This window comes from Prionailurus viverrinus, chromosome B2 (assembly GCF_022837055.1).
Source record: "Prionailurus viverrinus isolate Anna chromosome B2, UM_Priviv_1.0, whole genome shotgun sequence".
Taxonomy (NCBI): Eukaryota; Metazoa; Chordata; class Mammalia; order Carnivora; family Felidae; genus Prionailurus; species Prionailurus viverrinus.
In genome coordinates this window covers 34,572,394-34,599,397 of record NC_062565.1, presented here as the reverse complement: position 1 = coordinate 34,599,397, position 27,004 = coordinate 34,572,394, and the positions used below count along the sequence as shown (strand labels likewise).

At 44.7% G+C, this 27,004-nt stretch overlaps 1 protein-coding gene across 2 annotated transcripts in view; it reads left to right on the top strand.

Annotated features, from left to right (window-relative positions):
• Positions 1-26,390, top strand: part of SLC26A8 (solute carrier family 26 member 8) — an 86,944-nt gene extending 60,554 nt beyond the window's left edge. For both annotated transcript variants that reach the window (XM_047860866.1, XM_047860865.1), the window contains exons 11-20: positions 5,297-5,374; positions 8,191-8,286; positions 9,438-9,544; positions 9,626-9,695; positions 10,373-10,465; positions 10,581-10,712; positions 14,671-15,042; positions 18,866-18,920; positions 19,017-19,201; positions 24,899-26,390. In XM_047860866.1, coding sequence (XP_047716822.1) covers positions 5,297-5,374; positions 8,191-8,286; positions 9,438-9,544; positions 9,626-9,695; positions 10,373-10,465; positions 10,581-10,712; positions 14,671-15,042; positions 18,866-18,920; positions 19,017-19,201; positions 24,899-25,348 — 1,638 coding nt within the window. In that variant the 3' untranslated portion in view covers positions 25,349-26,390. The remainder of the gene's footprint in view (positions 1-5,296; positions 5,375-8,190; positions 8,287-9,437; positions 9,545-9,625; positions 9,696-10,372; positions 10,466-10,580; positions 10,713-14,670; positions 15,043-18,865; positions 18,921-19,016; positions 19,202-24,898) is intronic.
• Positions 26,391-27,004: the final 614 nt, after the last annotated feature.

Genomic DNA, 27,004 nt, shown 5'->3' with positions numbered 1-27,004 from the left:
CAGAGAGAGAGGGAGACACAGAATCGGAAGCAGGCTCCAGGCTCTGGGCCATCATCAGCCCAGAGCCCGACGTGGGGCTCGAACTCACGGACCGTGAGATCGTGACCTGAGCTGAAGTCGGACGCTTAACCGACTGAGCCACCCAGGTGCCCCTAACCATCACCTATTAACATTGCTTTCTATGGAAGGGTATATTCCCGGTCCTAGTCTGGGGAAGTAATAATACAACTCTCCCCATCCTAGCTCCAGAACTAGAAACTTCCCTAGCTTCCTCAAGGGGCATGACAAGAGCCTTTCATGAGAGAGAGTAAGGCCTTTGTCTAGATGGGCCTAGAGATTTTATGACCGTTCTGCCTTTGAATATGAGAAAATTATCTTCAGGTGCTCCGAATTAGTAAACTAAATGTGTGGGGCAGAGGGGAGAGGGGGAGGGAGAAGAAGAGGGAGAGGGAGAATGCCAGCAGAGAAGGCTCTAAAGGTGAACTCTGTCTAATTGCAGGCATGATATTTTATAAGTCCAATGTTCATGGGTTCTGAACTAACTAGATTAAAGTTCCAGCTCTACAACATGGGATATGTCCCAGCTCAGCTATGGAGCATGATGAAATGTCAAAGAACTCTCAGAATCAAAACTGGAGTAAGCCCAGGGAATGGGTTAGGACTCAGAAGGCAGAGAAATAACGACAGAGGTCAACAAGAAGCTTAGGCCACAGACGTGTGGTAGAAAGGTACAGCAATGGTCAGAAACGGAAGTGTCAGACAAATGGACACTAAATTTACATTGGGGGGGGGGGGGAGACAACGTGTCCCAGTCCATAGGTAAATAGAGGTGAAATATAAGGTGAAAGCCAATAAAAGTCAGAAGGGGCAGGATCTTGGGTCTAGAGTAAGATCGTGTCCTATCACTTCACGTGGACTGAGTTTTGTCATAAAGCTTCTGCCAGACATGCTGGCCTTGAAGGTATACCTCTTTTCCACTCCCGTTTGATGGAAAGAAGGAACTTGGGCTATGGAGAAAAGAAGAATGTTCTGTGCAAGTGTGCAAAAACGTTGACATCCATACGAGAGGATTTCATGATAAGAAGTAGAAATGGCGTTCCCAGACATTAGTCCCCACTAACTTTTTAAGGTTTATTTATTTTTGACAGAGAGAGAGAGAGAGAGAGAGAGAGAGAAAGCATGAGCGGGGGAGGGGCAGAGAGAGAGAGGGAGACACAGAATCTGAAGCAGGCTCCAGGTTCTGAGCTGTCAGCACAGAGCCCGACGCGGGGCTCGAACTCATAGACCGCGAGATCATGACCTGAGCCGAAGTCGGACGCTCAACCGACTGAGCCACCCAGGCGCCCCAGTCCCCACTAACTTTGACAACATGCTTCGTTTATTTGGTATATAAGCATGACATACATTTGGGGAGAAAAAAAGGCACATAGGTGGAAAAAATTAAATCACACGGCAAGTAACATTAAGTGCAGAATAAGCCTCATAAATAAAAAGTGCCATAAATATTACAAGAAGGAGAATGAGGGAGGAAGTGGATTTTCATGGATTATTGAAAGAGGGTTAGGAGATGTAGAGATAGCCGGAAGGAAGAAGGGCTTCAGTTCAGCCTCAGAGTTGCCTTTAGCCTGTCAGACAAAGTGTCTGCTTCAAAGGCAGCCTGTGGCTCTCATTCTGTTTTCTGCTGCTACACTGTTCTCCTGTGCAGCACATTCCCCTACCAATGATATGTCCCTGCGGGGCTGTGACACTTCACGTTGGGGCATTCTTCTAGGAATGCTGGGTAAGTTCTTCCCTGAGAGCCTGGTCAATCGGGTAAATCGCCAGTTTGAGCAGAGAACGCTGCTGGCCCCCAGCCCTGGAGGCATTGGAGCTACCCAGCCTCCACCCTTCCGATCTGGACAAGCAGAGGCCCCTGAGATTCATTTTGTCTTCTTCATCTCACAGCGGCCGATGCTCTCTCTATCTCTTCTCTCGGGGGATTTTTGAGTCACTTTGCCTGAGAACACCCTCGCTTCTTCAAAGTTCCTCAGGACTATAGGAAAGAGAAGCAAGGGGCTGCCTGTGTACCTCTCAGACCTGACCTGCCACCGAGAGCCACTTTATTATTTTTTTTTAACCTGGCACAAATACAAACTGTGTATGTGTACCTGGATTTCATAATTCTCCTTGTCTAGAACCTACTTGCCTTCACTGGTTGAAGCAAAACCTATTGACTCTTGCTGCCACAGCCTGGGCCTGCTGTGTTGGCAGGCCACGACAGAGAGGATGTGAAGAGCCCCAGACCCATGGCCAGTTGGACTGTCCCCCACTCTGTCTTCTGGCTCATCTAGTTCTAACCACTGGGTTTCTCTGTTCTCCACAACTGGGTTCCTTTCCTTATTCCCTGCTTTCCAAGGACTGGCCGTCTTGCCATGTCCCCAGACTCTCAGAACTGCTTAAAAGATTAATTATTATGAAAGAAAGAGGGGTGCCTGGGTGGCTCAGTCAGTTAAGTGTCTGGCTTAGGCTCAGGTCAGGATCTCATGGTTCGTGAGTTCGAGCCCCGCGTCAGGCTCTGTGCTGACAGCTCAGAGCCTGGAGCCTGCTTTAGATTCTGTGTCTCCCCCTCTCTCTGCCCTCCCCCCTCGCCCCCCGCCAAATAAATAAAACATTTTTTTTAATTAAAAAAGAAAAGAAAGAGATTATAAAAGAAAGATACGTGTTGTATTCTTTTTAGAGGGAGCAAACGGGACAGTGGAGAGAGCCTAGGTTTCAGAGTCAGCCGGTCAGGTAGATTGAATCCTGACTCAGTAGTTCCTAGATGTGTGTGTGAATTTGGACTTTTGCTTTTTGAGGCTCTAGTCCTCATCTGGAAAATGGGAATAAAGATAACTTTTCGGTTATGAGAATTAAATTAGGTGACAATAGTGCCTATCGTAGTGCCTGTCACTTAAGAGGTTCAAAAATCACAGCTTCTACCCTAGTTCCCTAGGGCCCCGGCCAGTGCTTGGCAATCTACAACACTTCTGCTACATGGAACCCACTGCGTATGAAGTAATTGGTGTCTGAGGGTCTGCATGTCCACAGTGGCTGTGGCTTACGGGAACTCACATTGCCTTGAATTCCCAAAGAGAGGGCAGAGTCCCCGTTTTTCTTCAAGAAAGCCTGGGAAAGTGATGGAAATGAGAACGGAATAGCAAAATATGCACGAGTTGTAAACTTCTCCATGTTTGCTGTCTGTAGACCCTGTTCAGACACAGAGGCTGAGATTCGGAGAGCCATCAAGCATCCTCCTAAGGCACAATGCCACCGAGGATTGCCCTGTGGTCCCAAAGCCCACTCTTTTTGTGTGCACAGCCAGGGGAGACACACAGTTATTGGCAGACCTCCCAACCCTGTCTCAGCCGCAAATTTTATGGGATTCACTGTTCAGTTTGTACTCATTTATTTATTATTTTTTTTAAGTTTTATTTAGTTAAGTAACTCTTTACCCCGCATGGAGCTGAACTCACAACCCCAAGATTAAGAGTCACATGCTCTTCTGACTGAGCCAGCCAGGCACCCCTGTACTCATTTAAATCTAGGTTTAATGCAGCTTATTTTAGCATCTGCATGTCTTTGTTTCTTTAAATCAGAAGAATTTGGAGAAAAGAAGTGGTAGGTCGAGCCTACCCAGGGACAGGGACGCAAAACACAAAACCAAACACCAACAAAGAAGAAGTGATAGGAAGATAGGTGAAGGAAGAAGTGATAGGAAGTCCTGATGTATTTTCCTGTGCTGATCGAAGTAGTTTTTCTATAGAGCCAACAAAGACCACCTAAAGCAAGACCCTTAGATTAGATCCAACAACAGGTTGATGTGTACATTGGCCTCAGTTACTTGTTTCAGTTCCACGGGGTATAAAATGCTTGCCCTTAGAACTTCCTGACTTTCTGTTGTAGTGGTCCATTTTCCTAAATCCCCCTTTCTGTACTACCATCACCTGGTGTCAACTATGAAGCAGCTGGGACGGGGAAAGAAGGAAGTAGGAAATTGATTTCATCGCTGTTAGTTTCAGTGGTGCATTTATATGCAAATAGCAGTGCGCAGTGAGAGGGAATCCAGTAGGAAGGGTTTTTCTTTTTTCCTTTTTCTTCCACACCTAAGAAATAAAGAGAAAAATGGGAGGATCACTGCTGAACAGTCACTTAATAGTTTAGCTTTGAGGGACTCCCTCAGCTCCTGGTTGTATATGCCATTGTTCTGATTTGTGGTTAGTTTTATTCTCCCACACACACATCCCCCAGTGCAGTGGGAGATTATACTGCTTTCCATCAGTTTTTATTTTTAGGGGCGTAACCAATGGAAATGTATCCATAGAGGATGTATTGAGTTCAAGACTATGTCCAGAGAGCCTTGAGACCATAACTTAGCTTGCTCTCTGTATCTGCCAATCAACCACTGCTTGCCAAGCAACACTGAGCCCAGAGTCATCAACCCAGCCAGCGTAGGACCCAGAGCTGCTATTTGCAGCCCTGGCTCACATTTGTACCCTTTTTTATGGCAATGAAGCAGAGAAAAACTGAAGTAGGGAAATCAGAAATTATTATCATTGCATTTTTAAGATAAAACGCTACTGAGGGGCGCCTGGATGGCTCAGTGGCTTAAGTGTCTCACTCTTGATTTCGGCTCAGGTCATGATCTCACCCTTCGTGGGATCAGGCCCCATATTGGGCCCTGAACCGATAGCACGGAGCCTGCTTGGGATTCTCTCTCTCCCTCTCTCCCTCTCTCTGCCCCTCCCCCCGTCTCAATATAAATAAATCAACATTTTTAAAAAATGAAACACCACTGAAACTGTTAAATGGGAAGCTATCCAAGCTCCAAACAGGAGAGCGAGGAGGGAGATATTTACTGACATGAAAAGTGGACTGGTTGGGATTTTAGGGCTGACAGTGACGAGTCTACTAAGGCTTTTCTAGACTGTTCCAGGAGGAGTTAAAGTTGGGAGGGAAGGCAAGCCAGACTTTAGGAGACTCCAGATGCACAGCACAATGCTATGGCAATAAAGATCCAAATACCTGAGACAGTTTGGCACTTTGCAGAAAGCATTCATGCATTCATTCGACAAATATTGATTGAGTACCTAGTATGTGTTTAGCACTTTGACAAGACCTGGAAATATCAGTTCAGTGAAAATGCACTTGTGCTGGATGGTGACACTCAACTCCTTTTAAGCAAAAAATGGCACGCTTCTCACCATGCATAAGGCATCAGTTGCAGACAGGGACCAATACGTTCCCGATGGTCTCTCTCCAACTGGCTCTGTCTCCTCAGTTTGCATCTCTGGTAGGCGCTGGTGTGATGTTGCTCCTGATGGTCAAAGTGGGACCCTTTTTCTACGAACTGCCAAACGTAAGTAGAACTGATAAAGAACGTGGAGTAGCGAAAAGACCAGATCTCCCCACTGCGTCTTGGTGGGGCATTCACCTTGTTCCCAGCAGTCGCCCCACCCTATCTCTCATCCCTTGCCTTTAAATTAATAGCAACCACTTCACAGGAGTGGTGAGTAAATAAGATAATATTTCTAATATAAACAGAATGGTGTTGAGCTAGTCATACATGCTCAAGAAATATTAGATAATATAATTATTCTCATTTTCGTTGACCTTCATTTTATGGCTTACGCTAGAAAGTAAGCTGTATAAGTAAAGATTCAGTTAAAGATGACCAAAATAGACTTCAGATGCCAGAACGCCCCTCACCGACTCAGGCTTGGAAACTCATTGTGTATGCATGCCATCTGTTTCCCAAGCCGTTTCCAGAAGGCCTTGTTCTGCATTCATATGAACTCAGTTGCCCTGTGACAGTCTCTCTGCCTTGTGGTTGGTTCACAACACTAGAAAGCAGGGGTCTGAAAGTTGAGTTTTAACTCTGTTCAGCAAAGCCACCTCTGTGTACTTCTATACTTCTGTGCCATTTCTTCCCTTTGTGAGAGACTGATGACCTTGCATTTAGAGGTGCATTAATTATTGGCTATAATCAATTTGTTCTGTGTCACCATATAGATCACTGCTCAGTCACCATGACTTCCTTTTAAATTTCCTTAATGTTCCCGTTAGCCATTTTTAGATAGTGCTGAGGGAGGTGGAAGGAAGGAGGTTTCATTACTGGGGTAGCAGCTTGGTGACACAGTGAGGTGGCCGTCCCTGAAGCCGGAGTGGTGGTAAATGTTAGCCCCATCCTTTTGAATATCTCCATCCCGCCCGGTGAATAGTCAGGTTTCTGAAGAGCAGGACTGCCTCAAGGCTGTTGCTGCCTTCTGCTCTTGTGATTCGGAGACCTTGGAGCCCAGCCCCAGAATCTATGCACAGAAGGTGGGATCAAGCTTGTATTCATCACACAAGCTGTCTTCTGATGCCCAGCAGAAGTCATTTCCAGAATTTAGTTTACATAGCACCTTTGGTGCCATCGCTCTGAAAGTCTGTCTTCGGAGGGCCACTCACTAATTTTTTTTTTTCTCTACAGCTGGAAGAATCAGAATGTTTAAAAATTGCAAACATATAAAAATCTGTCAGGGGGTCCCCCCTGGGTGGCTCAGTCAGTTAAGTGTCCGACTCTGGCTCAGGTCACGATCTCACAGTTTATGCGTTCGAGCCCCGCACGGGGCTCTCTGCTGTTGGCGAAGAGCCCGCTTTGGATCCTCTGTCTCCCTCTCTGCCTCTCTCTCTGTCTCTCTTTCTCTCTCTCTCTCAAAAATAAATATTTTTTTTAAATTTTTTTTTCAACGTTTATTTATTTTTGGGACAGAGAGAAACAGAGCGTGAACGGGGGAGGGGCAGAGAGAGGGAGACACACAATCGGAAACAGGCTCCAGGCTCTGAGCCATCAGCCCAGAGCCTGACGCGGGGCTCGAACTCACGGACCGCGAGATCGTGACCTGGCTGAAGTCGGACGCTTAACCGACTGCGCCACCCAGGCGCCCCATAAATAAACATTTTTTAAAAAAGACTAAAAATCTGTCAGAATCCACTAAGAGCACTCCTTTATTATCAATACATTAGAGACAGAGCAGCCCTTGCTTTTGGCTAACCATGCTAACATTATTAAAAAATGTTATTATTAAAAAATGTTATTATTTATTAATAATAAATGTTAACATTTATTAAAAATAACATTATTTTTATACCATTTTCCGGGTGGGAAAATGTGAACACCATCTGATCAGTGGGATATCTGAATAGCTTTAATAATGGGGCTCTGTGAGTATTAAACTATGAATGAGCCCTTCATCCTTGAGAGATTATGGACCCCTTGTTACAAAATCCTTATTGGAGTAATTGCTGGGGCATCCTGGCCAGGGTCTCAACTGGTCGGCAAGGGGACCAACACAGTGTGAAGGTTCACATTCAGAAAGGTAAGATTTTTATTGTGTATGACTTTGTGAAAGGATTTGTTTCTTCTTCACACTCCCTACTCTTCTTGCAAGAACCTCGCGAGGTTGAGTTTCTTTCCCTTCCCACCGCATCTTCCTGCAATGCGCAGACCATGTGGAGATTCTTGACTGAGGATGAAGCTAGGAGAGAAGTGATTCCTGCTGACTTCATCCTTGCCCTTCCCTCCTCTGCTGACCTTCCGAGCCCACTGGTCACCAAGTCACCTCAGAAAACCAGAGTAACCTGCCATTCCTGGTGGCAGGATCAGTCTAATGCCCAGGCAGAGCATATACAGAAGAGATGGCTAGAAAAAGGCTGAGAAATGTGACCCTCATGCAGGGACTTCATGAAAACCAGAAAATGTTTCTTAGAGTAGGTGAGAGTCTGCTTTATCTTTTATTTTTACTTATCATTTTTTAATGTTTGTTTATTTTTGAGTGAGGGAAAGAGAGAGCACAAACGGGGGAGGGGGAGAGAGAAAGAGGGAGACACAGAATCTGAAGCAGGCTCCAGGCTCCGAGCTGTCAGCCCAGAGCCCCCCACACAGGGCTCAAACCCATAAACTGTGGAGCCGAAGTCAGATGCTTAATCGACTTGCCACCCAGGTGCCCCCAGATTCTGCTTTGAGGTCCTGGTGATTTTTTACATTTCTGAGTGGCAAGGGTGACTTTTTGTGGTACCTTTGTGAAGATTTGGGAGTTTTACCTCCCCACCCCCACCCCTCCCCACCCCCAATTTTCTCCAAAGGGAAAATGAAACAGGGCTTACCTCCCCCCCCCCCCCCGCCCCCCGCAGGCTGTGCTGGCTGGTATTATTCTGAGCAACATCTTCCCCTACCTTGAAACCATTTACAACGTACCCAATCTGTGGAGGCAGAACCAGTATGACTGTGTGAGTACAGATGCGCTGGCTGAGGTAGGGAAGGACAGGGGGGAAGGTCGGAAAAGGGGCGCGAGAACAAACAAAGAGATCAGGGTGAAGTACCCTAGCAATTCTTCGACATCTGATACTCAAGCCTAAAAAAAGAAAAAATGGGTGCATGGAACGCTGAAATGTCATTCCAACTATGCAAAATTAAATGAAAAGGACAGAAGTGGCCACAGTTAGGTATGAAGCTAGTAAAAAGGGTTTGCCACACATTAAGTAGTCGAATGACTTTTAATCCAGTCAGTGTGATTGCATGCCAGGATAGGAGAGACAAATCCTGCTATGCGAAGGCGGTGTCTTGAGAGGCAGAGCTGCTGGAGAACCCTGCTCCCATCTAGAGCACAAAACTGGGGACACAAAGGGGAAACAGCAAAAAATAAAAGATGGGGGATATAATACGATGAAAGGAGAGGAACCCCATAGAGGCAAAGAGAAATGAAAGGGGGTAGTTTTCGGATCCAGGTCCCTGAGGAGCTAAGAGGGTATGTGGTCCAGTGCACAGGTACCACTTCTAGGAAGAAGGGTAGCTCTTTCAGCAGGACTGGAGACAGGGAGGGAGAATGACATGGGGACAGTAACTAACAAGTAGCAGGTGGCGGGGGGGGGGGTAGAGGGGAGCAAATATTCAAGGGAGTTTTAGCCTATCCACACTATGAAGATGAAAGTCAAGTGGCTTGCTGAGAGCGATGGAGAAGGTGGTGAGGTAAGGGGCCAAAAAGGATGTTAAAGATTCCCAATAGCCACAAAAGGTCTTAAAATACCAACTACTATTTGGTGAGTGCTCTGTGTTGCTTTGGGGATGATATTTTTAATCACACACACACAAAAAGCCTATAAAGTAGATTTTGTTATCCCTATTTTGCCTGTGAGGTTTCAAGAGAGAATTGAAGAGAGGAGTGATCAAGGACACCTGCAAGAATGGCTAGGCAGCGTTGGGACCCAATCGTTTGTGAACGCGACGGCCCAGAGGGCTGTGCAGTTTGGTCTCTGCTCCCTGGGTTTCGGGAGGGAGCGGGAAGGAGAAGATGGGTTGAGAGATACAACCGATCTTCCCACTTGTGCTTATGGTCATGGTCTTCCCTTCCGCTTCCTCCTTCCCCCCACTTTTCCATAAGATTATCTGGATGGTTACTTTCGTCTCTGCAATTTCCCTGGGACTGGATGTGGGACTACTCGTCTCACTAGCCTTTGCCTTCTTCATCATCGCTGTTCGGTCACACAGGTACTTTGTCTCAGGTGATAGGAGGCTGGCTGTGGCGAGGTAAGGCAACTATGACCTGAAAGCACATATGTTTCCTTTCAGAACTAAGATTTTCCTCCTGGGTCAGATCCCTAACACCAACATCTATAGAAGCTTCAATGACTATCGGGAGGTAAGATTCCAGATCAGTCCCGCTCCTTTGCCCAAAGGATGGTCTGGACCAGGCCCGCTGCTTGGTTTTTCTACAACAATCCCTTTGCTGTTGTTGTTTGCTAACCTACGGACACATGTTGGCAGAGGCGGGGAAAGTGATGCGGGACAGTGGAGGTGGGGAACTTGAGTAGGTAAATCCTCAGAGTGCTGCAGCCAGTTAAGGATCATGTCCTTGGTGGGGAGGGGCGGTGGGGAAGGCCAAGAAAAAGAAAAGAACAAATGGAAGGCGGAGAAGAAAGCAGGAAAAGCAGGGGGTGAAAATGACAGGGAAGAATTTGCTAATCCTGGCTTCTTAGGAAGAAGAATCCAGATTCTCTAGGGAGTTCTAGAGATGCTTTCTTTTTTTTTTTTTTTAATTTTTTTTTTCAACGTTTATTTATTTTTGGGACAGAGAGAGACAGAGCATGAACGGGGGAGGGTCAGAGAGAGAGGGAGGCACAGAATCGGAAACAGGCTCCAGGCTCTGAGCCATCAGCCCAGGGCCCGACGCGGGGCTCGAACTCACGGACCGCGAGATCGTGACCTGGCTGAAGTCGGACGCTTAACCGACTGCGCCACCCAGGCGCCCCCTAGAGGTGCTTTCTTATTCTACAAAAGAGCTGAGAAGTTTCCCTCCACTTCGCATTTGTCTTGCAGGTGAAAAACATTCCTGGGGTGAAAATCTTCCAGTGCCGCAACTCCATTACATTCGTCAATGTTGATCAGCTAAAGCACAAGCTATTAAAAGAGGTGGTGGCTTCCTCCCCTGCCTTTCTCCACCTGCTCCCCTCCCCCGCTCCCTCCCCAGGGACACCCCCTCTTCCTTCCCCCACTCACCATCTGGCCTCTCTCTTACATCTCTCAGGTTGAAATGGTAGGGGTGCCTCTTAAAGAAGAAGAAGTGTTCCACCTGTTTCATCAAAATGAAGACAGCTCACAGGAAGAAAAGATTTGTCAGTGTTTCTGCAACTGTGACGAACAGGAGCCACCACCCAGGGTTGGAAACCTCTTTTCCTTTCTGCATTGTTCTCCACGTTTTGTAAAGAAGTGCACTGGTAGTTGAAGAAGAAGTAAGGAAAGAAAATCAAAACCCCCTCAGGGGCTTTGACTCTTAGATGGACCATGGGTAACTGGAAATCAGAGATTTCTACCCAGCAATGAAGGCGCAGGTCCCCTTTTGAGATGTAGATCTTGACCTTAGTAGGTAGGAGGAGATGTTTGGGTCGCTACTCAATGGCCAGTGACTGACCTGAGCACAGAGAGCACAGTTTGCCTACTGAGATGGACGGTAATACCCTAGTTATACCTATTTCCCTGACTTTCACCTGCCTGGCTTTCGATTTCTGAAAGCAAGTGGCTGAAAGATTGTTTTCCAGTTCCAACAAAAGCAGCAGAGTTAAGGTGGCTGCCGTTCTCAAGGACATGCCAGGGTCCCCTGATGTCTGCCTGTGACCGAGGAAATGGTGGTGGGGGGTGGAGGGCGGGTAAGCGAAGATGGAAACTTCACACCATCTGAAGGCTATTTTGGCTGATGAATTATAAAGTGCTCATTATTTCCAATTCAGACTTGATCTAAATTAAATTAATTCCCTTCATCTAATATTTATTTCCTTTCCCCTCAGCAGGGCTGCTCATTTCTAGCTTTGGGGGCCTTTCGCCCAGCCTATACTTATACCCTGGAGGGGCAGCTCTGTCCACACACACACACACACACGCACACACATTTACTCCCCCACCACAAACATCTCCTGTCCCCCTCCTCATGTTGGCCCTTGCAAACGCCAAGCACCCACTCTCCTTCCCATACACCCTAGTGGAGTGTAGGCTCTACTGAACTCCCTGAAAACACCAACTTTCCTGCCAAGAGGATGGAATTAACACTGTATCAAATTTTTGTTCAGTATCCACGCTGCACTGAGCATTGTAGAGGATGTTTACAGGACATCAGCAAACACACTTCAGAGTAGAATAGGATCACAAAGCATTTGAGTTTCTACCCTGTGCCCAGAACTGTGATGCAATGAAAAAAGAAAATGAATTTTAAGGGTCCCTGCCCTTAAGTAGCTCTGTTTTCTTTTTCTTTTTTCTTGTGGCAAAAAGACATATAACATAAAACTTACCATGGTAACTATTTTTAAGTGTACAGTCAGTAGCGTTAAATATATTCCCATTGTTGTGTAAGCATCACTACCACCTACCTCCAGAATTTTTTCATCTTGCAAAACTGGAGCTCTGTACCCATTAAACAAGAGCTCCCCGTTTCCTCCTCCCCCACCCCCAACCCCTGCCCAGCCCCTGGCTATCACCGCTCTACCTTCTGTCTCTATGAATTTGACTATTCCAGATACCTCATTAAGTGGAATCATACGGTATTTGTCTTTTTGTGACTGGCTTACTTCACTTAGTATAATGTCCTCAAGGTGCATCCAGGCTGCCCTTTTTAATTTTATTTATTTATTCATTCATTCATTCATTCATTTTTAATTGTTTTAATGTTTGTTTATTTTGAGAGAGAGAAAGAGAGAGTGAGCGTAAGCAGGGAAGGGGCAGAGAGAAAGGGAGACAGAGAATTCAAAGCGAGCTCCGCACGGTCAGTGCAGAGCCCGACGCGGGGCTGGAACTCACGAACTGTGAGATCATGACCTGAGCCGAAATCAAGAGTTGGACGCTCAACCGATGGAGCCACCCAGGGGCCCCCAGGTTGTCCTTTTTTAAAAAGGACATTTGTCCTTCAAAACATTGACAAAAGTAGACACAAGTATAATGAGCCTCTGTGTACCCACCATCCACTTTAAGATCGATCAGTTCATGGACAACTTTGTTTCATCTCTACACCCACTCAGAGAGTTATTTTGTAGCAATTCATGAAATTTTTTAAAAAGATTTTATTTTTGAGTGATCTGTGCACCCAACATGGGGCTCGAGCTCACAACCCCGAGATCGAGAGTTGCACACTCCACTCACTGAGCCAGCCAGGCGCCCCAGTTCATGGAATTGTAAATCAAACTGGGGAGATGACTCTCTGTTAATGTGACCTACACGGCTATTATTGTATTTTGTCGATCCTATGCTCCATGTTTTTTCACATCTCTGAAATTTGGATTCAGTGCACAGCTGATGGCATGCCACAGTTTAATTTGCAGTGATTTCTTTTCTTTCTTGATAATATAGAAAGCAGTGGGACGTCTTAAAATTGATGAAGTAGGAGAGTAAACCATTCCACACAGTATATTGTCACGTTCAAAACTGTGTCTTTAGATTTTAACAACTCTAAGCAAAGATTTTAACAATTCGAAAGAGAGATCAGCATGAGTTCGAGAAGTCAGGAAACAACTTCTTGATAGCCAATGGGCTTGAGCTAGGCAGGAGAGAGAAATTTGGATTTAGGTCAGATAGGAAAAAAGAGGACTCCCCGTCTGTGGACAGACTTGAACAAAGACGCTGAGGTAGAAACAACTATGAGGTCCTCAACAGCAAGAGGCTTGGCCTGGAAAGTAAGTTCAGGCAGACACGGCGCGGAGTGGATCATGAAAGTCTTTGAAGGACAAGAGTGTAGAGTGGATGAAGGAGAGAAAAGGGAGGCTCTCAGAGGTCTCCTTCTGCCCGAAGGATCTCGCATCTCCCTGTCACTGTGCCTGTCCTCTAGAGGCCTGGCCTCGGTGACTCTGAAGCCTTAAGGAACACCCCTGTCCTTTGAACCGTAACTTATTATCTGTGCATACCACTTGTTTTTCTGTTATGCAAAATATACTACCTCGTACGGTTTTTACCTTAATGTTTTTGTACTTGTTTAAATGTGTATTTATTTATTTTGAGTGGGGGGAGGTACAGGCAGAGGGAGAGAATCCCAGACAAGCTCCGTGCTGTCAGCACAGAGCCTGATGCAGGGTTTGAACCCACGAATCGCGAGCTCATGAGCCGAAAGCAAGAGTCAGTTAGGGGTGCCTGGGTGGCTCAGTCAGTTAAGCGCCCAACTCTTGATTTCGTCTCAGGTCATGATCTCACCATTGGTGAATTCGAGCCCTGCGTCGGGCTCTGTACTGACCGTGCAGAGTGTGCTTGGGATTCACTCTCCCCTCTCTCTCTGCCCCTACCCCACTTGCTCTCTCTCTTTCTCTCTCTCTTAAAATAAATTTAAAAACTTTAAAAAATTGTTTAAAAAATAAAAAAGCAAGAGTGAGATGCTTAACCGACTGAGCCACCCAGATGCCCCCCCCCATTTTTGTATTTAAAAATTTTTATTTTATAAGCAATATAATAAGCACAATATCGCCCAGGCTGTACCACTCTAGCAAGTGCCTCATGGTTTTTGTCCATCTCTGTTGTTGTTGATGCTTTGAACGGACACGTGCCCTCTCCCCAGGTAGAAGGTGGGACGCGTAGTTATTACCTGTGACTGCAAAGTGGGCATTCACCTCTTCCCTGCCATTGTATTCCCGGTGCTTGGTGCTGTCCTTAAGCCACAGCAGGCTCTCCAGGCCTATTAGGATGAAAGGAGTGAAAGGGAAAAATAGGCCTGCGCGAGTAATTTCTGTCTTCTTAAGGAAGCCTGATGAAAGATGGAAGTGTTGAGAAAAGGGACTGATGGAAGAAACCCTTCAAACAAACTCTTAGTAGGCACCCAGACAAACTAGAGCCCAGGGATGAGGGGAAGGAATAAACCAAAGATTATCTTAAGTCTGGCTCACAGGGCAATGAAAGCATCATCGGTACGCAGAGGGAAGTTGGGAGGGCAATGCCGTGAGCGGCAAGGATATGGCAAGATGAATGCGGCTTTTTCGGTCACGAGCGTGAAGTGACAGTGAGGTGTCCAAGCGAAATCCAAGCACCTGGTCTGTGGGGAGGTTTCCTGAGGGAGAGGGAGGTGAGTCAGGAGACAGAAATGGCATCATTGCAGGTACTTGTAGCCCCTGCTCGAGCCTCCTCACAGTCCTCCCCTAACTCTGTTGTCCCAGGTTGTCTACACAGAACGGTTTGAAAGTAGACAGGACCGCGACTCATCCTCCATTAACCTGATCCGCTGCTCACGTTTCGACAGCATGAACATGTGCCAATCCGTGTCCCATGAGGAAGTACCGTACATCGTATCTTCCACGACTTACAGAAATCAAGGGCAAAGCTACGAGGACGTGGACAAAGTTTGGGTTTCTAATGACCCCCGTAGAAACAGCTTGATGCCACTGCCTGACGCTGTGGAAACCCAAGAGAGGAACAGGTCACTCCTTCCTTTCTCGGATGCCTCTCATCTACCCAGCATCCACACCATTATCCTGGATTTCTCCATGGTACATTTCGTGGATTCACGGGCTTCAGTGTCCTTAAGACAAGTAAGTACTGAGCAGGCTTTCACAAGAGCTCCGATCCCCTCCTACCACGCCCCCCCCCCCCCCACCAGCCCCGACCCTGATCGAATCCTCTGAGTCACTGATCAGCTGCTATGTGACCCCAGGGCCACTAGAAACTTGGACACTAAAGACAGCTTAAGGTCAACCGGAATGAAAAGGAAAGAAACCAACCCTGTTTTTTGAACTGGGGTTGGCTCTGTAAGCAAGGCATGTCACTTCTCAAAAAATCCAGCATGGAAAACAGCTATCCGTGCCACACCCAGCAACTCCCAGGATCTCCCGGGAGTTCACTGCACGTCTTTTCAATAGGTCTGAATGCTACAGGAGAAAAAAAGCACACCAAGAATTCTCACTCTTCATCTGCTCTGAGGTAGACATTGTAAAACACTCTCAGATGTGAAGACATGATAAAATGGCCCTGGCAAGCCTGGGGCTGCCCAGTCCGGAGCCTACAGGATCTCCCCCAGTTCCCTCCTCATTGCCTGCATCATTGGGTGCAAAGGGCAGGGAAGACTTTTCCTTCAGAAGCCGTATCCCTGAGTCCCGGCTTCTCTCCTACTCTCTGATTTCTCTTGACAATTTTCATTCCTCTCCGTCTTATACAGCCTGGACAGTTTAGATGCACAGCTAACTGTATCGGTTTTTATTGTTGATGTCTTCTAAGTACTGTATCTGCCTTTCAGCCAGCTTATCTCAGTTTACAGCCCTCTGCCTCACTCTTGCTCCTTTTGGGGGTGGCTCAGGTTTAAACATCCTGAACACCCACTTCCTGGACGCTGACTGCGCCCACTTGTTTTGTTTTGTTTTGTTTTTTGAGACCTGCTCCTTTGGTTGACTTTCCTTCTTTTATCCTCTTTTATCAAACTTTATTCCTATTTTATCCTATTCTTTTATCCCATTTTATCAAACTTTATTCCTAAGGAAATATGATTCTGTCTTAAGTGAGTCCAGTTCCTCTTTGGTTTGAGGCAACAGGAAGCTTCTCGTAGCAGAAAGAACTCTGGTTGGCACTCTGTGGGTGTGTACTCTGTCCTGGGTTTGCTGCTGTTCACTGTCCATCAGACCCGAGGTAATTTACTAAATTGCACCGGGCCTTCGTTTGCTCATCTATAAAACGAGAGACCTGGAGGGGGGGCACCTGGGTGGCTCAGTCGGTTGAGCACCCAACTTTGATTGGATTCAGGTCACGATCTCGCGGTTCATGAATTCGAGCCCCACATCAGGCTCGCTGCTGTCAGCCTGTCAGTGCAGAGCCCGCTTCAGATCCTCTGTCCCCCTCTCTCTGCCCCTCTTGCTTGTGTTCTCCCCAAAACAAATAAATGTGTAAAAGATAAATAAATAAAACGAGACTTGGAAGAGATGAACGTTAAGGGCTTTCCCATCCAAGACATCCTCTTCTCCACCCCATTTGCAGAGTCAGTTCCACTTGGTGATGTCCCAACTTTTGGACTTCTCCATCTTAGGGTGTACTGCTGGGGTGCGTTCTCTTCTCCCATTCTCACTTGATAGTGACTGCTTTAGATGTCATTAAACCTACATTATCAAATGCCTGCTACACGGCAGACTGAGTTGGGCACATTCATATACACTATTTCATTTAATTCTCCCACTAGCCCTGAGAGGCAAGTCATATTCCCCCTTAGGAGTTCTAGGCTCACAGCTAGTAAGCGGCCTTCCCAGCCTGGGGACTCAAAGCATCTGACTTTATACCATTCTTCCTCCTGTTCTGTAGTAAGGGTGGTGCTATTCTGTCTCTCCCCTCTTGCTTTCCTTTTTTTGTGGAGGCACCATATGTTCTGGTCCTTGGCATAACCCATCCACACCTGGCCTGTGTTAATGACTTTCTACTCCAGCCCGATGTAGAGGCAATGTAGACACCTTTACTTTACAGCCTTCAGAGATTCGAGGTGCACTTTCTCACCTTAAAGTTACACATTTCTTCATTCCTTCTGTAATTGTTCTTCTATTTTTAAAAAGATTTAAATATTTATTTGTTTTTGAGAAAGAGCATAAGCAGGGGAGGGGAAGAGAGAGAGAAGGGGACAGAGGATCCAAAGCGGGGGCTTGGATGTGGGGCTTGAACTCACAAACTGTGAGATCATGACCTGAGCCGAAGTCGGACACTTAACGGACTGAGCCCCCAGGCGCCCCACCGTTCTCTAATTGTTTTATGCAGCCCAATTGGAGGAAATCATTATTTTTTGTTTACTTTAACTTTGAAAACTTAAATTTACTGAAAAAAAATCCCAGCAGTCATTCTTATTAGAGACAATCATGCAATTTAAGCTTCTTCCTAATTCATGAAATGTCACTCTCCCATTGCTTGTCCTTTAGAGTATGTCCAGAGGCACTTGGGTGGCTCAGTCGGTTAAGTGTCTGTCTCTTGATTTCAGCTCAGGTCAGGATCTCATGGTTGTGAGATGGAGACTCGCATGGAGCTTCATGCTGGGTGTGGAGCTTGCTTAAGATTCTCTCTCTCTCTCTCTCTCTCTCTCTCTCTCTCTCTCTCCCTCTGCCAATAAACAAACAAACAAACAAGTAAAGTATGTCCATAGTGGCTCTTTATCAAATGACCATGATCAAGAATGATTTTCTTGTTTCCTCTTGGTAGTAAAAGAAGTATCAGGTTTTTGTGTTTTGGTTTTGTTTTGTTTTGGTTTGGTTTTGTTGAGAAAGAGAGAGAGCATGGTCACAGGAGAGGGGCAGAGAGAGAGAGAGAGAGAGAGTCACAAGCAGGCACCACGCCCACATGGAGCCCAATGTGGGGCTTGATCTCAAGACCACGAGATCATGACCTGGACTGAAGTCAAGAGTCGGATGCTCAATCAACTGAGCCACCTAAGTGCCCCAAATAGAGTCTGTTTTATTTGTGTCTTTTGATATTTTAACTCCATGCTCAGGGTTGGAGTGTATTCAATCTGAGAGTATTAAGGTTAACGTGGACTTTAAAAGTTATCGCACCAGAGCAGATATACTGGCTGAAGTAAACTTGAGGTCAGTATCCGATGTTTACTGATCTGCTACTCCTAAATATCTGCTGTTTTACTAAAGTTAAATGCAACTTTGCAGAGAAGTTCCAGATATGACTTTCAGGACTCCTGAATTCCATTCTCTACAATATCACTTGACCAGCTCTGAGCCTCGTTTTCCTCCTCTGCTCAGCGAACTCCAGGAAGAAGGGGGTCACATGCATACACTAAACAGTAATACTAAGAACGGCTGTTCACGAAGGCTGTCCATTGTGTTCCCATGATACCCATGCCTGTCTCTCTTCTAGCACTGTCCTCAGTAGCATTCTCTCTCTCTCTCTCTTTTAAGTTTATGTATTTATTTGGAAGGGGAGGGGCAGAGAGAGAGGGAGGGAGAGAGAATACCAAGTAGGCTCCACACTATTAGCACAGAGCCTGACACTGGGCTTGATCTCGTGAATCATGAGATCATGACCCGAGCCTAAATCAAGAGTCAGATACTTAAACAACTGAGCCACCCAGGCTCCCCAGAAGCATTACCTCTTTATGGGAACTGTTCCCCCCCCCTGCCGCCCCCCAGAGACCATGGGCAACACTCCCTCTCACTCCCCACCTCACATGAGACCATCTGATTCTCTTTTGTATTCCTAGCACTTTAGACATTTCCTGGCATATGGAAGTCCACGCATCAAATGTTTATAGAGCTGAACTGGAATGCAGAGGTACATATACCCAGACAAGTGAATGGCCAAAGGGGTATTAAAACTCCTCTAATTAGAAGGCTCTTTCGTAGTGCGTGTGAAGATCACTAACGCTGATTTGCTCTCTCCCCACAGATGTGCAACGCTTTCCAAAATGCCAACATTTTGGTGCTCTTTTCAGGGTGTCACAGTGAGTATCCTTCACCCTATAAGAGGACTGTTTGTACCCTGGGTGCTCTCCTCCTCAGGCGTCTGACCCTGTGTATGTTCTGGGTTTGGTTTGCAGCTTCTGTGGTCAAGGCATTTGAGAAGAATGATTTCTTTGACGCTGGCATCACCAAGTCCCACCTGTTCCTCACCCTCCACGATGCTGTGCTATTTGCCTTGTCAAGGAAGTTTCCAGAGTCCTCCGAGTTAAGCGTGGATGAATCCGAGACAGTGATACGGGAAGCCTACTCAGAAAGAGACAAGGTTGGATGATGTGAAGCATCACGGTGTGGGGCGAGCAGTGGGGAGACACCTGATTAAGTAGAGATGAGCAATGTCCAGGAAAGGCTTTTGAGTATGGCTGGGCCAGACTTTGAGATGTTGAAGTGCTCCCTTATCAGTTGGTAAATAACAGTGGACCTGAATCCCAAGTTCCCCCACTGCCGTGGCATCTGGGTGTATTCAGGACCCTTTCCCAACTGGAGAGAGGGTTACCCAACCCAGCAGAGGTCTCAAGGATTCTTTTATAGCAAGCTTGATTAGTGCCAGTGCCATCCCAAATTCCTGAATATTTTAAATATCTCCACCAGCTATACCTTTAGAATCCATGCCTACACCACCCTTGGGATGAAAAATAGAACTAATGAACTCACAGAGGTAAAGATCTGCCAGTCTAACATTTTGGCTATTACTTACATTGTGAGTAATATATAAGATTTACTCAACCTGAAAAATGCAAAGGAGAATGATACATAAGCCAGAACTTTTAGCTGTCTATTAATACTATGTAAAGGCCTGGGCCAACTGCAGTGTTTTTATTTGATTTTTATTTTTTTAAGTTTATTTATTTTTGAGAGAGAGAGAGAGAGAGAGAGAGCGAGGGAATGAGTGGGGGAAGGGCAGAGAACAAGGAGGACACAGGATATGAAGTGGGCTCCAAGCTGTCAGCACAGAGCCTGATGTGGGACTTGAACTCACAAACCATGAGATCACGACCTGAGCTGAAGTCGGCAGCTTAACTGACTGAGCCACCCAGGTGCCCCCCTACTTCAGTGTTTTTAAATCAGAGTCTGTGAAGGTTAAATGTGCCCCCCCCTCCCACAAAGAAAAGGAAATTAAAACACAGATGGGCACCAAACATTATCTAACAACTAGAAAGTATTTTTTTTTTTAACCTATATTTTGGAGAGAGAGAGAGAGACAGAGTGCAAGCGGGGGGCGGGGAGGCAGAGAGAGAGGAAGACATAGAATCTGAAGAAGGTTCAGGGCTCTGAGCTGTCAGCACAGATCCCAACGCGGGGTTGAACTCATGAACCAAACTGTAAGATCATGACCAGAGCTGAGGTTGGACGCTCAACCAACTGAGCCACCCAGGCACCCCTAGAAATTATTTTTTAATTAAATCCCTGATTCTTTGACTTATTACATTTTAATCATCTTTGAATTTTTTATGACAAGAGAAGTATTACCAGAGCAATAAAGTGTGGATTTTTTTTGAAAACTTTAAGTAAAGTAAAAGATATCCAAGCTTATAAAACATGGCCTTTTCCTTTCTTCTTCTTTTTGACGTCATGTCTTTCCCTTGCTTATTGAGAATTCTCACAGGTTATGTGCCTCTGCTTATCCAGAGCAACTTTTTCCTCAATGGACATATTTTTTCTATTCTGCTCTATAGTCCACTCCCGTCTATAAAATCATAGAGTCACAAAACCTTTCAGTTGGAAGAAATCTCAGAGCTTCTTAGGCCCATTCCCACCTGGAGTAACCATTCTTTTAACAACATGTCTGGCCAGCGGTCCCTCTGCTTATGTTTGGAGATTTCCTGTGGTTCTCAAACGTTAGTATGCGTCTGAGTCACCAAAATCTGCTGTTAAAACACTGACTGCTGGGCCCTCTCTGTAGCCCCATCTCCCCTAAATTTCTGATTCAATGGGTCTGGGGTAGGGTCTGAGAATTTGCATTGCTAACAAGTACTGGGTAATACTGATGCTAACAATACAGAAACTACACTTTGAGAACCACCGCCTTAGAGATCAATGTGCATTTTTTACTATCAAAGTCTAGTGTGCCCGGCAATCTTTGGGTGTGTGCCAGACATTGTATTTAGAAAATGTTTATAAAAATACTCTGAGATCCAGGATGATGTTTTTCTTCTGGAAAGAACTTCATTGTTTTGCCAAGTCCCTGGAGGCACTAGCAATCCAGGGTAACTGATCTGATTTTAGGACTCAAGGTGTTCTAGGCCATCCAGATGACCCACAGCCCAGCTGCAGTCTCTGGGAAGGTACGCCACAGACCCTCCCTTGGCAGACCCTAGAATGCAATTTTGGTAACCTTAAGCCCTTAAAGCTGTCAAAAGCACTGTTCTCTGCATATATGTGCCACTTTGAGATTATCAAATACCTTCTACAAAAGTGGTCCCAAATGCCAGACTCACCTCTATAGATTTTCACCTTTTCCAAATCTTCATTATAATCTTGTTAGCTTTATGGTATCTTCAAGCAGAAGTTTTAAAATATTTTATTCAAGGGTACCTGGGTGGCTTAGTCAATTAAGTGTCCAACTCTTGGTTTTGGCTCAGGTCATGAACTCATGGTTTATGAGTTTGAGTCTCACATCAGGCTCTGCAGTGACAGTGTGGAACCTACTTGGGATTCTCTCACTCTCCCTCTCTCTCTGCCCCTCCTGTGCGTGTGCGCTCTCTCTCTCTCTCTCTCTCTCTCTCTCTCTCTCTCTCTCTCTCAAAATAAATAAATAAACTTTAAAAAATAAATAAAAATAAAATATTTTACCCAGCTCTCCTGGCCATCCTCAGTAGGAGGGTGGGTCTGAATTATGTAGTCTGCCTTTTCTATAAGTGAAAGTTTCTCTGTTTTATTTATAAATTATGATACACTTGACAGATTTACGTTATATATTACATTGCCTTTCCCATATTAACCTTTCTTATTTTCTGTTTGCCTTTTGTTTAGAATGTCATTCTCACTTAGGAAGTAAACTAATCATTTATGTTTTCTTCTAGATTTTAATTTTTAAGTGTTTATATATTATGCTTTTTAATCTAGGTAAAATGTATTTCAGTGTATGGGGTTAAAGAATAATCTTTTATTTTTTATCTGTACAGCTAACAATTCTGAGAAAACTCATCTATTGAATAAGCTTTCTTTCCTCTGCTGATTTGAAATGCTATTTTCATAAAATATTACATTATTATGAAAACTGAAGTCTATTTATAGCATAGTTTTTGTTTCATTGTTGTTAATAGCTTTAATATAGATTTATAACACATTTACTGTTTGGTTTGAAGTCTACTTCAAAATTTGCTAAATCATTCTCACCAATTTATTCTTCCAAGCAAATTTTTGAATCTTTTCTTAGCACCCCCCCACAAAAGAATCCCATTGGAATTCTCATTACAATTGCATTAGAAATATAAAATAAATTGAGAATTGATATTTTTCCAGTATTTGTTCATCTTATTGAAGAACATGAGCTGTCTTTGTATTTATTCAGTCTTTTTTTTTTTAAGTTTATTTATTTATTTTGAGAGATAGTGAATTCCAGAGAGGCAGAGAGAGAGGGAAAGAAAGAGCATCCCAAGCAGGCTCCACACTGTCAGCACAGAGCCTGATGCGGGGCTTGGAATTCACAAGCTGTGAAATGGCGACCTGAGCTGAAATCAGGAGTCGGAGGCTTAACGGACTGAGCCACTCAGGCACCCCATTCAGTCTTTTAAATGTTGCATTCATAGTAAGGTTTTGTGACTTTCTTTCCTTTTTTTTTATTTCTTTTTTTTTTTAAGTTTATTTATTTATTTATTTATTTATTTATTTATTTAGAGAAAGAGAGAGAGAGCATGCGCAGGAGAGGCAGAGTGAGAGGGAGAGAGAGGATCCCAAGCAGGCTCTGTCAGTGCAAAGAGCCTGATGCGGGGCTCAAACCTATGAACCTGTGAGATTATGACCTGAGTCAGACACTCAACCATCCAGAGCCACCCAGGTGTCCCTGTGACTTTCTTTGTATAGACAAATCCTAGATACTTTATACTTTGTTTTACATATGTATTGCTTTTTGAAATTAACATTCTTTTTTCATTATATTTTCTACCTGGCAATTGCCAGCCTGTGATAAACCTACTGATTTGTATAAAATTATTTGGCTACATTTGTGAATCCTTTTACCAGACCTAAAAGGTTTCATTGGTAATTCTCGTGAGCTTTCCAGATTGAAAAAAAATATTTTCTACAAATAATATAAATACCTTATTTTCCAGTTGTCAAAATTCTTATCTCAGTATCATATATTATAGCATTAGCTACATCTCCCAGAACAATGTAAGTACTAGTGGGTGGTCTTGTCTTACTCCTGAATTTTATGAGACAAACTTCTTATGCATTTCTATTAAGGTGGTAACAGTTGGCTTAAGATAGACATTATATTTACTGTGTTTTTTTTTTTAAAGTATTTTTCTAGTTTACTAACATTCTTTTTTTTTTTAATTTTTTTTTCAACGTTTATTATTTATTTTTGGGACAGCGAGAGACAGAGCATGAACGGGGGAGGGGCAGAGAGAGAGGGAGACACAGAATCGGAAACAGGCTCCAGGCTCTGAGCCATCAGCCCAGAGCCTGACGCGGGGCTCGAACCCACGGACCGCGAGATCGTGACCTGGCTGAAGTCGGACGCTTAACCGACTGTGCCACCCAGGCGCCCCAAGTTTACTAACATTCTTATCAGGACTTACATTAAGACTTCGTATTGAATATGTCAAATTTTTTTCTAGCATTTAAACTAGGGAAGCCTAGGAGAGGAGCAAGTTCTACTACAGATGTATTGCATTCAAGATGCCTGTTAAACATCCAAGTGGAAATGTCAGAATGGCAGTGGGTACCTGAACAAACAGATCAGGGGAAGGGTTATGATCAAAAAGCCACTGGCACATAGATGATAATGAAAATTATGGGACTAAATAAAATTGCCTATGGAAGGAGTGTAGATGCAGAAAAGAAGCCCTGAGGCTTGCCAACATTTAGAAATCCAAAAGAAATAGAGGAGACAACAAGGAGACCAGAAAGAAGCAACCAGGGAGGAAAGAGGAAAAGCCAAAGAGTATTGTGTGACAGAAGAGAGAAAACTATTTCAGGAGAGGTGAAAGTTGATAACTCTATGGAATGCTGCTGTAAAACTGACTGACCAAGCCTATGGGGCATCTGCTAGGTGATAGGCTCAGTCACTGGTACTGGGGATATCAAAAACCAGGCACTGCCCCACCTCAAAGAGGTTAGAGTCTAATAGGGGAAATAGATTTATAAATTACAAAAAGCAATACATTACTGACACTATGACAGAAGTGTGAGTGAAGTATAGATGAAACACAAAGGAAGCTGAGATCCTGGTTGATCGTCTTTGATCTGAATCTGGAATGATGAATAAGTGTATGTGGATAAGATGGAGAAGGACAAGGCAGGCACAGGGAACAGCATGAGCAAAGGTAAGCAGAAGTCAGGCATCTTTAGTTAACTTTATGGCCAGAGTAGTGGTGGGGACCACAGACATAGGTAAAGCTAAAGAAGATGACAAGAAGCCAGGTCACGAAGGGCCTTACATGCCCTGCCAAGAATCACACATGGGGTAGGAAAGACAAGTAAGATGAAGAAGACAAGATGTTTCAGAATGCTATCAGGACCACTGCTGTTTTAATGGTTGACCATGAAACCCAGGCTAGCTAGAAAAGCCAAAGAAATCAGAAGTTATGGATTGACAGAGCCTGAAGAATAGTGAGTAACTGAGGAACCAGAGGTTGCAGAGATGAAAAGCAGATGTGGCCAGGAAGATTTCCTATTTTGCCAGGAACTCATGATTTCTTGGTGTCTTAAGTCCTTTTGTATTCTGAAATTCCTTGACTGTTCAAAAGCTAAATTAAGTTGTAAATTTTAACCCATCTAATTGTGTGTATTTTAGAATGGAGAGCCAAGACATGAAATGAGCGGCAATCTTCTAGAAGTCTCTAAAAACGCAAATCCAGACTACATCATGATGCAGGAACCGATAACAAAGGAGGAGTTGGAGCTAGACCTGGAGCTGGAGCCCACAGTGGAATCAGAACAAGAGACTGGACTAGATCTCGAGCTGGACCTGACTCATGGGATGGAGCCCGAGTCAGAGCTAGAGCCTGAATCTGAGCTAGAGCCTGAGCTGGAGCCTGAGCCCGAGCCCGAGGCTGAGCTCGAGGCTGAGCTCAAACCCAGGCCAAGGGCTCACACTTATCCTTGGCAGCAGTACTGGTCTCTGTATCCGTCTACACTTCCCAGATCTCCAGTTCAGGCTCGGCGTGGGACACCGTCAGTTGAGAGGAGGCGTCAACATATGAATTTATATTCACCCAAGGACAATAATAGTGAAGACTGTTAGGAAATGAACTGGGAATAAGGAGTCAGATTCCCTTGGCAAACTCTCCCCACCCAAATGGGGTCACTTGGTCAGAAGACCTAGACTAGTTACAAGCTAGCAATACTTGATTTGGGACTCCTTCATCTGCTGGCCTCTCCCTTGCTCAACACGGATCTCACTCCCAGATCACAATGCTAAACACCAAGAGTTATCTCTGAATTCCCTATCTAGGCTTACCTCATCTCACCATCAACAGATATTCTAGTAAAGGATTTTCTTCTTTGCACCCCCCGTACTCTGGGGGTTTTGTCCAAGCATCTCTAACTTACTCCTCTCATCTCCGTTCCCCTTTCTCCAAAGAGATGAGACTCAAATAAAATATACAACTCTAGTTACATTTGGACACTTCCTGCATCTTTCCCTTCTCTATAGTCTATATGCCTAAAGAAAGGTTGGGTGGGAGAAATTCCAGAAGTGGGTGGACATGGTGAAGAAGATATAAGCAAGAAAAAGAAAAACTGGGTGGCATTTGTATTTTATATGCAAGGTATCTTCATTACACTGGTGGTGGAAATGGGGAAGTAGATAGGTTAAGTTAAGCCGGCCTGCAAGGCTTATAATCTAAGGAACTGTTACGCTGAAAACACTTTTGTCATCACTCCAAGAGCAGGATGTTTTCCTAATCCTACCACTGTTTCAGAAGACTAGTCAGCTGTACCAACTGATGAGAAGGTTAGCTCTATAGAGCTCTATTTGGTATCCAGATTCATATTCACCACTGTTTCGTCCTTACAAGTTTTTAAGATGCAAGCAATCTAGAATCTGTATTCTTAGTGGACCAAACTTGGAGTCTATGACAGACACAACCTCTTAGGAATTGGAAAAGTCAGTCATTACTAGTTTGGTCCAAATCCATTTTAAAAATTTCCCCCTCCCCCGTTAAAAAATACCTAGTATTAAGCTACAAGCAAAAGATAAATATAGACCCCTGGGCAAAGGTTTATGGAATCCTGAATTTTATTTTCCACTCAATAAACAAGACTCCTCTTGCTTGGATACTTAATTTCTCTCATCCATTGGGTTAAAGAAATTCTTATTAAAATATGTCTCTTATCACAGAGATGACATGTGCAATCGCTCAGTCTACAAACATTCACTAAGCATCTGCTCCACGCACACCCCAAACAGTGCAGTAGATAGAACGATATTAGCCCTACTTTACACGTATAAACTGAGGCTTGGATAAGTTTTGTAACTAGCCCGAGGTCATATACAACTGTACCCTAAAAGAGGTGGGAGCCCAAGTCACAGGCTTCCTTTGTTCATGCTTACATTATACATTTATTGAACTCCTACTGTGTGCCAGGAACTGTCCCAGGTGCTGAAGATACAAGATGAACAGAAGAGACGACAAAAAATGATTATAAATTGTGATAAGTACCTTGAAGGTAAAATATAAGAAAGTCTACAGGCATACATTAGGAGGGCCTGAACCTACCTCAGGTGTCAAAGAAGTTCTCCCTACAGCAATGACCTATGACCTGGCACCTGAAGGATGAGTAGAAGTTAGACCTAAAGCAAGTTCCAATGACTGCTAGGAGGGCAGAGACAAATGGGAAACCAAGAGTGGTGACCATGGGTAGGTACAAAATCTGAGTACCCAGGAACACAGCTAGG